Raw genomic sequence first — 12112 nt, forward strand, 5'->3', positions numbered from 1 at the left:
ATGGTACTGGCACAAAAGCAGAAAAATAGATCAATGGAACAAAATTGGAAGCCCAGAGATTAATCCAGACATCTATGGAAACCTTATCTTTGACAAAGGGAGCAAGACTATACAATGGAGAAAAGATAAGCTCTTTAAGAAATGGTGCTAGGAAAACTTGTCAACAACCCCTTGTAAAAGAATGAAACTAGAACACTTTCTAATGCCATACACAAAAATAAACTCAAAATGGATTACAGATCTGAACATAAGACCAGAAACTATAAAACTCCTAGAGGGATACATAGGCAAACAGTCTTTGACATAAGTCACAGCAGGATCCTCTATGACCCACCTCCCAGAGTAATAGAAATAAATGCAAAAATAAACAAGTGGGGCCTAATTAAAATTAAAAGCTTTTGCACACTGAAGGAAACTATAAGCAAGGTGAAAAGACAGCCTTCAGAATGGGAGAAAATAATAGCAAACGAAGCAACTGACAAAGAATTAATCTTAAAAATATACAAGTAACTCCTTCAGCTCAATTCCAGAAAAATGAATGACCCAATCAAAAAATGGACCAAAGAACTAAACAGCATTTCTCCAAAGAAGACATACAGATGGCTAACAAACACATGAAAAGATGCTCAACATCACTCATTGTCAGAGAAATGCAAATCAAAACCACAATGAGTTACCATCTCATGCCAGTCACAATGGCTGGTATCCAAAAGTCTACAAACAATAAATGTTGGAGAGGGCACGGAGAAAAGGGAACCCTCTTACACTGTTGGTGGGAATGCAAACTAGTACAGCCACTATGGAGAACAGTGTGGAGATTGCCATAGGACCCAGCAATCCCACTGCTGGGCATACACACCGAGGAAACCAGAATTGAAAGAGACACATGTACCCCAATGTTCATCACAGCACTGTTTACTATAGCTAGGACATGGAAGCAATCTAGATGTCCATCGGCAGATGAATGGATAAGAAAGCAGTGGTACATATACACAATGGAATATTGTTCAGCTATTAAAAAGAATGAATTTTAATCAGTTCTAATGAGGTGGATGAAACTGGAGCCTATTATACAGAGTGAAGTAAGTCAGAAAGAAAAACACCAATACAGTCTATTAACACATATATATGGAATTTAGAAAGATGGTAACAATGACCCTGTATACGAGATAGCAAAAGAGACACAGATGTAAAGAACAGACTTGGACTCTATAAGAGAAAGAGAGGGTGGGATGATTTGGGAGAATAGCATTGAATCATGTATATTATCATATGTGAAATAGATCACCAGTCCAGGTTCGATGCATGAAACAGGGTGTTCAGGGCTCGTGCTTTGGGATAACCATGAGGGAGGTGGGAGGGGCGTTCAAGATGGGGAACACATGTCCACCTATGGCTGATTCATGTTAATGTATGGTAAAAACCACTACAATATTTTAAAGTAATTAGCCTCCAATTAAAATAAATTTTAAAAAAGAAGAAAAGCTTCTGTTCAAGTGAAACATTTCCCTGTTCAGTTTTACTGACAGGCACCCAAGGCAAAAGAGATTCCATGTTGGGGCTAATAATTTATTTCAAGTCTTTCCACTCAATTTTTCTGGGATACAAAAATTCTTTAAAAAACAAAAGAGTCTATTTAAAAAGTTAAGAGGCAAGATTGTTACTCATGAGAAGAAAGGTGTATTTGAGTATTACGAAATAAAAGGTTAAAGGGGGTTTTCATCATTTTTTGTCTTTATATTTCAGCATGACTTAATTCCTTTTAGTAGCAAGCAGGCATGAATTACCATATTACCTATGTCAATAAAAAATTAGTGAGTCTGAGAAAGAAATGGAAAATTTTATTCAAGCCAAATTGAGAACTATAACATCTCAGAAAACTCTGAGAAGCCTTCTGCACTTTAGAAGTCAGGTTGTTGTTATTTGTTGTTCAGTTGCTAAGTTGTGTTCAACTCTTTGCAACCCCATTAGCTACAGCAAGAAGTTAAGGCACAGTTATAGAAGTTTTTTGATACAGAGGGATGTACATTAAATAATGGATTATTGACAGGTTGAAAAAAGTGAAAGTCACTCAGTCGTGTCCAACTCTTTGTGACCTCATGGACTGTATAGTCCATGGGATTCTCCAGGCCAGAATATTGGAGTGGGTACTCTTTCCCTTCTCCAGGGGATCGTCAGAACCCAGGGACTGAGCCCAGGTCTCCCACGTTGCAGGTAGATTCTTTACCAACTGAGCAATCAGGGAAGCCCATTGACAGGTTACACAATCCAAATCTAAATATGCCCATGGCCCCTTACAAGATCAAGAAGCAAGGTTTTCTTTTAAGGAGCTGTTGACGCTGGGAGAGGGTTGGTCTTTACGATTGAGCACGTGTTTCTGTTGACCGGTCGATTCGTAATGCTGATACACGATGCACAGCACAGAGGAGCGAGGAGACCAGAGGACATCAAAACTCTTTTTTTATCTCTAAATTTTTCTTGTGTCATCATAAAATATGAATTTTATTTCACATATATGAAATAGAACTTTAAAAAGATTTAATGTGGTTTTGCAAGTGTTTATAAATATATTGTATATAAATATTGACATTTATAATATACTTAAAACTTCTGCATTTTTATATTACCATTTATCCATATGTGAACTGTCAAACAATATATTCTGAACTGAGCTTAGTAGGGAAAGTTATCTTTCTTGAAGAATTTTTACCAAATGTGTATGAAAGCAACAGCATCTGTTTATAGAGGTATGTGCTCAACAAGAAGCACTTTGCGGGGATTTCCCTGATTTTCCAGTTGTTAAGACTTTGTCTTCCAATGCAGAGGGTGTGGGTTCAATCCCTGGTGAGATAGCTAAGATCCCACACACCTCATGGCCAAAAAAACAAAACATAAAACAGAAGCAATATTGCAACAAGTTCAGTAAAGATTTTAAAAAGAGTCCACATCAAAAGAAAACAAGCTCTTTAAAACAGAAAGAAAAGAGGACAAAGTAAATGTAAAGGAGACCAAGTGTCATTATTTCCCTGAGTGCTCAACACTATTTCCTTCCCTTTAAAGCTTCATCAGAAAGTATCAGAAAACACTGACTGTCTGTAAAAATAAATGAATAAAGGGTAAAATTCCCAGGCTACTTCATTGTGATTTCTAAAATCCCACAAAAATGCAATTATCTTCTTTTTTCTTTAATGGAAGGTCTTTGGGGAAGCATCATGAGTTAATGGATTATTACAATGCTTAATATTTCCTTTCAGTGTGATAGCTATTGAAGCTTTTTTTCCTTCATTTCTCCCTTCTGTCTTTCTTTTTGTCCTTTTTCTGTGAACAGATATCATGGTACTCTAGAATCTGTCAGGAGGACCAGGTTCTTGACAGAGTTGTGCTTTACCTATGTGACTTTGAGCACATGAGGTTTCCACTATAGTTGCTAGTTCCTTCATCTGACAAGGAACAGAGCCCATTCACCTCTAAGGTGGTTTTTATATATAACATCTCTGTAAGTAAAAAAATATGTGCATACGTGTGTCTTGACCCTCAGCAATCGGTAGCTAACTGTTCAGACAAACCATGACAGAAAAACATCCACTTAAGCCATTCTTTCTAGGGTGAGAGTGACAGCTATGCACTGCAACCTGGCATACTCTAGTGTTTTGGAGTCCAATCCCACAGCAGCTTCTCTTGCCATCACCCATAGCATACTGATGGTAGCTCCTGCCGAGCTTTACAAGGGTGCTAATGACTCCCTAAACAATGTGTTTCTTCAGTTCAGTTCAGTTCAGTCGTTCAGACGTGTCTGACTCTGAGACCCCATGGACTGCAGCACGCCAGGCCTCCCTGTCATCACCAACTCCCGGAGTTTACTCAAATGCATGTCCACTGAGTCGGTGATGCCATCCAACCATCTTATCCTCTGTCATCCCCTTCTCCTGCCTTCAATCTTTCCCAGCATCGGGGTCTTTTCAAATGAGTCAACTCTTTGCATGAGGTGGCCAAAGTATTGGAGTTTCAGCTTCAGCATCAGACCTTCCAATGAATACCTTGGAAAAGTAAATGTTCTCGAAGCCCTTGGAGAAGCCAGGTGAGAGGTGAGGAGGGTGGCCTTTAGGCAGCAGTGGAGTAGATCACATCTAATAGGTTATTTACAATATTTCTGTCATCCATCTTCAATACCATGCCAGGTTGGTCTGACATTCTGATTTCAAATCCAAACCCTTGCTTAGTGTTCCTGTGTCAATACAGTTAGCCATACTAAAGTTGGAGTTCCATTGTCCTTGGCCTCATGTTCTCAGAATCCATTCCTATATATATTCTCTAGATTCTTGTCAACCTTGATAGGTGATGTCCTGAAATTATTAGCAGATCAGATTTGGCATTTCACCATCTGGGCTATGCGGGTTTTGAAGTTTCACACCAAACACAGAGAAAAGGGAGGATGATGGGGCTGAGTGTAAGGGAGACTTGTTTCTGCATGTGTTCAACCCTCCAGGTACAATCAATAATGAGACAGTACTGTGAAAGTTCTTATTCCCTAGATAAAGGGGGAAATTATTGGTTTTTGAAATGAGACTCAAGGACTTGAGGTGAAAAATTCTCAGATTTTTACTTTTCTGCCCAAATGCCCCTATCCTATGCCTCAGAACGTCACTCCTTTCTGGTCATATTCTTATCTTTCCTTAAATACCAAACAAGTTTATTTAGGGAGGTAACTCTGCACTACTACAATATGGTCATAGCATCAGTCCTCAAATATAGTTTCCCAAGGAGCAGAGGAAGTGAGAGACTTCTTCAAATATATAGTTTAAGCTTGCTGCCACCTGTTTGTTTTTATCAATTGGTTAGTCTAGGGTTTAAACTGCGGCAGAAGCCAACTCCCCTCATGATGTTCATAATCTCCATCTGCATGCTTCTCTGCTACAGGAATCGATCCCTCGGTACTTTGTTTCCACTTATCTTTCACTCCATGATGCCACTGGTGATCACTTAAGTAACTCTGATACTACTGCAGGGGCTTCTCAGGTGGCACTAGTGGTAAAGAACCCACCTGGGAGTGCAGGAGACATAAGAGACATGGGTTTGATCCCTGGGTCAGGAAGACCCACTGGAGAACGGCATGGTAAACTACTCCAAGATGCTATATGTTACCCCTGTGCCATTTCCCACCAGGATAAGTTTAAATGTCTAATCTTCTAATATATGAACAATTCAATTATATTTGAATGTTTGTCTCCTGAGACTGCTCTAACACCAATATCAGTTATGAACCTGGCAGGTAGCAGAAGGCCACACAAACTGGTTAATTTGGTGAGGGTTAAATAAAGGTATTAATACAAAGGGATATCTAAGGCTTGCAGAATTTCCAGACTAGTGTGATAAATCTAGAACTAATAACTTCTGAGAGCTGTTAACCTCCTCTGTTCCTGGAGGAATCAATATAAGAAAAGAAAGAGGCTATGAGCACTGAAGGGGAAGCTTTGAAATGGGCCATCCATCAGGATCTATGGTTTAGGTCCAGGGATGAAGCCAGCTATGATAATTTTGCTAGAAAGGAGGCTGGGAAAAAATACTCTGACCCTACTCTCTTCCCTTCTAGTCACAACCACTGGTTAAACACAACTAAGTATGCAGAGAACAAATGAGCCCACTGATGCAGTTAGTACAGCTGAGCATCCTGGAGCAGAGATGAGATTAAAAGGATGGAGCATGGATTTGGGAGAACAGAGGAAAAGTATTCAACATGTAACAAAGGCAGCAATGGAGACAAAGACATGGAGATCAGACTTTTGGATAGAAGGCGTGGAAGGACACCATGGGACAAATGGAAACAGTAGCACGGGAACATGTACATTATCATATGTAAAACAGATAGCCAGTGGGAATGTGCTGTAAGACTTGGGGAGCCCAAACTGGGGCTCTGTGACAAACCTAGAGATGTGGGACCAGGTGGGAAGTGGAAGGGAGGTTCAGGAGACAGAGACACATATATATACCTGTGGCTGATTCATGTTGCTGTATGGCAGAAACCAACACAATGCTGGAAAGAAACTCTCCCTCAACTAAAAATAGATAAATTGAAATGTTTAAAAAATATTAATGAACATATAATTTTAATATGCACATGATTTTAATAACATATGCACATATATATGTATGTTCTGAACATATATATATATATATAATATGCATATGTATACACATAAGTTTAATTTGGCTTCTACATAACTAAAGAAAAATGAGAATGAAAATTCTCACTAGGAAAATTTAGTCTCAGAAAAAATTTTCTCCATCTTCAGTTCGGTCATTCAGTCATGTCCAACTCTTATGACCCCATGGACTGCAGCACACCAGGCTTCTATAGCCATCACCAACTCCTAGACCTTGCTCAAACTCTATGTAAAACTCATCAAGTCAGTGATGCCATCCAACCATCTCATCCTCTGTCATCCCCTTCCCCATCTTACTAATTCCCAATTTCTCAAAACACAGTTTTATTTAATTGCCATTAAATCCTAAGGGTTTGCATGAATCTACAATCCTGGGGGTGAAGAAACTGATTTAAATGATTCTGAGACAGGCATTCCAGTCTTTCTCATTCTATTATTTTCCTCTATTTCTCTGCATTTATCACTGATGAAGGCTTTCTTATCTCTCCTTGCTATTCTTTGGAATGCTGCATTCAAATAGGCATATCTTTCCTTTTCTCCTTTGCCTTTAGCTTCTATTCTTTTCTCAGTTATTTGTGAGGCCTCGTCAGACAACCATTTTGCTTTTTTGCAATTCTTTACAATGGGGATGGTCTTGATCCCTGCCTCCTGTACAATTTCACAAATCTCCATCCATAGTCCTTCAGGCACTATGTCCATCAGATCTAATCCCTTAAAACTATTTTGCACATTCACTGTATAATCATAAGAGGTTTGATTTAGGTCAGACCTGAATGGTCTATTTGTTTTTCCTACTTTCTTCAATTTAAGTCTGAATATGGCAATAAGGAGTTCATGGTCTGAGCCACAGTCAACTGCTGGTCTTGTTTTTTGACTGTATAGAGCTTCTACATATTACCAAATTCAGACTTAAATGAAAAAAGTACCGAAAACCACTAGACCATTCAGGTATGACCTAAATAAAGTCCCTTATGATTATACAGTGGAAGTGAGAAATAGATTTAAGGGCCTAGATCTGATCGATAGAGTGCCTGATGAACTATGGAATGAGGTTCATAACATTGTACAGGAGACAGGGATCAAGACCATCCCCATGGGAAAGAAATGCAAAAAAAGCAAAATGGCTGTCTGGGGAGGGCTTACAAACAGCTGTGAAAAGAAGAGAAGTGAAAAGCAAAGGAGAAATGAAAAGATATAAGCATCTGAATGCAGAGTTCCAAAGAATAGCAAGGAGAGATAAGAAAGCCTTCCTCAGCGATCAATGCAAAGAAATAGAGGAAAACAACAGAATGGGAAAGACTAGAGATCTCTTCAAGAAAATCAGAGATACCAATGGAGTATTTCATGCAAAGATGGGCTTGATAAAGGACAGAAATGGTATGGACCTAAGAGAAGCAGAAGATATTAAGAAGAGCTGGCAAGAATACACAGAAGAATTGTACAAAAAGATATTCATGTCCCAGATAATCATGATGGTGTGATCACTGACCTAGAGCCAGACATCCTGGAATGTGAAGTCAAGTGGGCCTTAGAAAGCATCACTATGAACAAAGCTAGTGGAGGTGATGGAATTCCAGTTGAGCTATTTCAAATCCTGAAAGATGATGCTGTGAAAGTGCTGCACTCAATATGCCAGCAAATTTGGAAAACTCAGCAGTGGCCACAGGACTGGAAAAGTTTAGTTTTCATTTCAATCCCAAAGAAAGGCAATGCAAAAGAATAATTAAACTAGCAAACAATTGCACTCATCTCACACGCTAGTAAAGTAATGCTCAAAATTCTCCAAGCCAGGCTTCAGCAATACATGAACCATGAACTTCCTGATGTTCAAGCTGGTTTTAGAAAAGGCAGAGGAACCAGAGATCAAATTGCCAACATCTGCTGGATCATCAAAAAAGCAAGAGAGTTACAGAAAAACATCTATTTCTGCTTTATTGACTATGCCAAAGCCTTTGACTGTGTGGATCACAATAAACTGTGGAAAATTCTGAAACAGATGGGAATACCAGACCACCTGACCTGCCTCTTTAGAAATCTGTATGCAGGTCAGGAATTAACAGTTAGAAGTGGACATGGAACAACAGACTGGTTCCAAATAGGAAAAGGAGTATGTCAAGTCTGCATATTTTCACTCTGCTTATTTAACTTATATGCAGAGTACATCATGAGAAATGCTGGGCTGTAAGAAACACAAGCTGGAATCAAGATTGCTGGGAGAAATATCAGTAACCTCAGATATGCAGATGACACCACCCTTATGGCAGAAAGTGAAGAAGAACTAAAAAGCCTCTTGATAAAAGTGAAAGTGGAGAGTGAAAAAGTTGGCTTAAAGCTCAACATTCAGAAAACGAAGATCATAGCATCTGGTACCATCACTTCATGGGAAATAGATGGGGAAACAGTGGAAACAGTGGCAGACTTTATTTTTGGGGGCTCCAAAATCACTGCAGATGGTGACTGCAGCCATGAAATTAAAAGAAGCTTACTCCTTGGAAGGAAAGTTATGACGAACCTAGATAGCATTTTCAAAAGCAGAGAGATTACTTTGCCAACAAAGGTCTGGCTAGTCAAGGCTATGGTTTTTCCTGTGGTCATGTATGGATGTGAGAGTTGGACTGTGAAGAAGGCTGAGCGCTGAAGAATTGATGCTTTTGAACTGTGGTGTTGGAGAAGACTCTTGAAAGTCCCTTGGACTGCAAGGAGATCCAACCAGTCCATCCTGGAGGAGATCAGTCCTGGGTATTCGTTAGAAGGAATGATGCTAAAGCTGAAACTCCAGTACTTTGGCCACTTCATGTGAAGAGTTAACTCATTGGAAAAGACTCTGATGCTGGGAGGGATTGGGGGCAGGAGGAAAGGTTGACGACAGAGGATGAGATGACTGGATGTTATCAATGACTCGATGGACATGAGTCTGAGTGAACTCTGGGAGTTGGTGATGGACAGGGAGGCCTGTCTTGCTGTGATTCATGGGGTTGCAAAGAGTTGGACACGATAGAGCGACTGAACTGGACTGAACTGATAGAGCTTCTCCCTCTTTGGCTGCAAAGAGTATAATCAATCTGATTTTGGTATTGATCATATGGTGATGTCCATGTGTAGAGTCTTCTCTTGTGTTGTTGAAAGAGGGTGTTTGCTATGATCAGTGCGTTCTCTTGGCAAAACTCTATTAGCTTTTGCCCTGCTTCATTCTGTACTCCAAGGCGAAATTTGCTTGTTACTCTAGGTATTTCTTGACTTCCTACTTTTGCATTCCATTCCCCGACAATGAAAAGGACATCTTTTGGGGGTGTTAGTTCTAGAACATATTCTAGGTCTTCATAGAACCATTCAACTTCAGCTTCTTGAGCATTACTGGTCAGGGCATAGACTTGGATTACTGTGATACTGAATGGTTTGCCCTGGAAACAAACAGAGATCATTCTGTCACTTTTGAAATTTAATCCAAGTACTGCATTTCAGGCTCTTTTGTTGACTATGATGGTTACTCCATTTCTTCTAAGGGATTCTTGCCCACAGTAGTAGATAATGGTCATCTGAGTTAAGTTCACCCATTCCAGTCCATTTTAGTTCGCTGATTCTTAAAATGTCAATGTTCACTTTTGTCATCTCCTGTTTAACCACTTCCAATTTGCCTTGATTCATGGACCTAGCATTTTGTCTACATCAATTTAATACTTTGCCAAATATTTGACCCTATATTAAATTAATGTAGAATACATCAATTTTACAAAGACAAAAATTTACAATGATATTTTCTATGTACCCATTTAGAGCTCTTGAATAAATATGGTGGAGTTACTTCCTAAAAATAAACATGTATAAAATCTTGAGTCAATTTCCAAAAATTCAGCCACTCCAAATATTTTCCCCACAGAATGAAGCTTGTGCACTAAAATTCAAAATCAAACTTTATACAAAAATCCATCAAATTCCTTTATGTCTCTAAGACCTTCCAAAGATAGTCAGGCAGATAAATGTTACAGAAAATATAGTATTGCTAAGAAGCATAGTAAGTTCCCATCGTGGCTCAGTGGTAAAGAATCCACTTGCAGTTTAGGAGATGCGGGTCTGATGCCTGGGTCAGGAAGATCCCCTGCAGAAAGAAATGGCAAACCACTCTAACATTCTTGTCTGGAGAAACCCAAGGACAGAGGGGCCTGGCAGGCTACAGTTCATGGAGTTGCAACACTCCAGCATGACTAAGCAACTAAACCACAACTACAGAATCAAGCATACTACAGTATCTTAAAACATCAAACAAACTAATATCGTATGTTTAAAATAGTTAACAATAAAAGAAGTAATAAAAAACAACATGGTTTAATCAGTGTTTCTTCTTTTAAGTACAACATGCTGCATTTACTTGAAATATGGTAATGTTTACAAACATGTTAATAAGCCAATAGCCTAGAAAATGCAATGAGAACATTCTGCAAAAACAGGTCACCATCATCTCTGAGGTCTTATGGTCTTTGCTGCTTTCCAGAAGGCCTCTTTGACATCTTTGTTTCTCAGGCTATAGATGAGAGGGTTGAGCAGTGGATTGACCACAGTGTAGAACAGGGCAGCCACTTTGTCTCTCTTCAGGGAGTAGGTGGAGCTCGGCCTTGAGTACATGAAAAGCAAGGATCCATAGAAGAGCATGACCGAGACCAGGTGTGAGGCACAGGTGGAGAAAGCTTTGTGCCTTCCTGAAGCCGTGCGGATCCGCAGAATAGCGAGAAGGATGTGGAAATAGGAAATGATGATGACAAGAATGCTCGAGAGAACCGTGAAACCCACAAGACCCAGGAGGACCTGCTCATAGACCTTGGTGTCTGTACATGACATCTTCACCAGTGGTGGTGCATCACAGAAAAAGTGGTCAATGATATTTTTGCCACAGAAACTCAGGCGAAAAGTGTTGGCAGTATGGGCTATGGCATTCGAGAAGCCTCCTATATAGGAGCCAGCAACAAGTCTGGAACAGACAGAATGAGACATAGAACTTGAATAAAGTAGCGGGTTACAGATTGCCATGTGGCGGTCATATGCCATGGCTGCTAGGAGATAGCACTCAGTGTAGGCTACAACACAAGAAAAGAATAGCTGGGCTCCACATTCAGCCAAGGAAAAGCGCTTGTCTTCTGAGATACAAGTAGCCAGGATTCTGGGAGTGTACACCGAGGTGTACCAGAAATCCAAGAAAGACAGATTGCCAATGAAAAAATACATAGGTGTGTGCAGGTGGGAATCAATATGAATTAAGATAACCAGGGTCATGTTCCCTGACAAGGTTACCAAATAGACAGTCAGAAATACTCCAAATAGTATTAGTTGCCATTGGGGGTCTGTTGAGAGACCCAGTAAGATGAATTCAGTCAGGATGGTGCGATTTCCAACATCCATGTCCACTAGGAGAAAGATTGATAAGATAATGAGAAAAAAATTGCTGATTTTTCTTTTGGAATAAAGAAGTAAAGGTATCAATAAACTCAACAACTGCTAGGAGGCATATTAATCCCTTACAATGTCGGTAAAATACCGCATCTTCAGTCTGTCACTTGGGAAGACCACTAGAATTGGGGAAAATAGCTGATTTTAGAATTAAGGCTTTCACTTGCTATTTGCTTGATGCAGGGTGAGTATCTGAGTCTCATCAAATGAATGAACAAAATGAGGACACTGACAGGTTGGCTGATTGAGTTAAGCAGATACAAAGGAAAATGTCAGCCAAACATCTGGTACATGATGAGTGGTCAAAATTTTGAGTATTCTGCATGTATTATTAAGAATCTATGTGTCTAGCATGATGCTGATAGTTCAACAAATATCAATACACTGTACTGCTCCTGTCACTATTAGCACACATATAAATACACACACACACACACACACACACACACACATACACACACACATTTCACTTTGTTTGGACAGAGCCCTAAATCCTATACTTAACCCACTTA

The 12112-nt window shown here is 39.6% G+C and overlaps 1 protein-coding gene across 1 annotated transcript; it reads right to left on the minus strand.

Moving 5' to 3' along the window:
• Positions 1-10613: 10613 nt before the first annotated feature.
• On the minus strand, positions 10614-11552 carry OR9G4 (olfactory receptor family 9 subfamily G member 4). The gene has a single exon (NM_001389781.1). It carries the CDS (start codon positions 11550-11552, stop codon positions 10614-10616), a length of 939 nt encoding a protein of 312 aa, NP_001376710.1.
• Between the last annotated feature and the right edge of the window lie 560 nt (positions 11553-12112).

The sequence above is a fragment of the Bos taurus genome, chromosome 15, assembly GCF_002263795.3.
Source record: "Bos taurus isolate L1 Dominette 01449 registration number 42190680 breed Hereford chromosome 15, ARS-UCD2.0, whole genome shotgun sequence".
Classification (NCBI taxonomy): Eukaryota; Metazoa; Chordata; class Mammalia; order Artiodactyla; family Bovidae; genus Bos; species Bos taurus.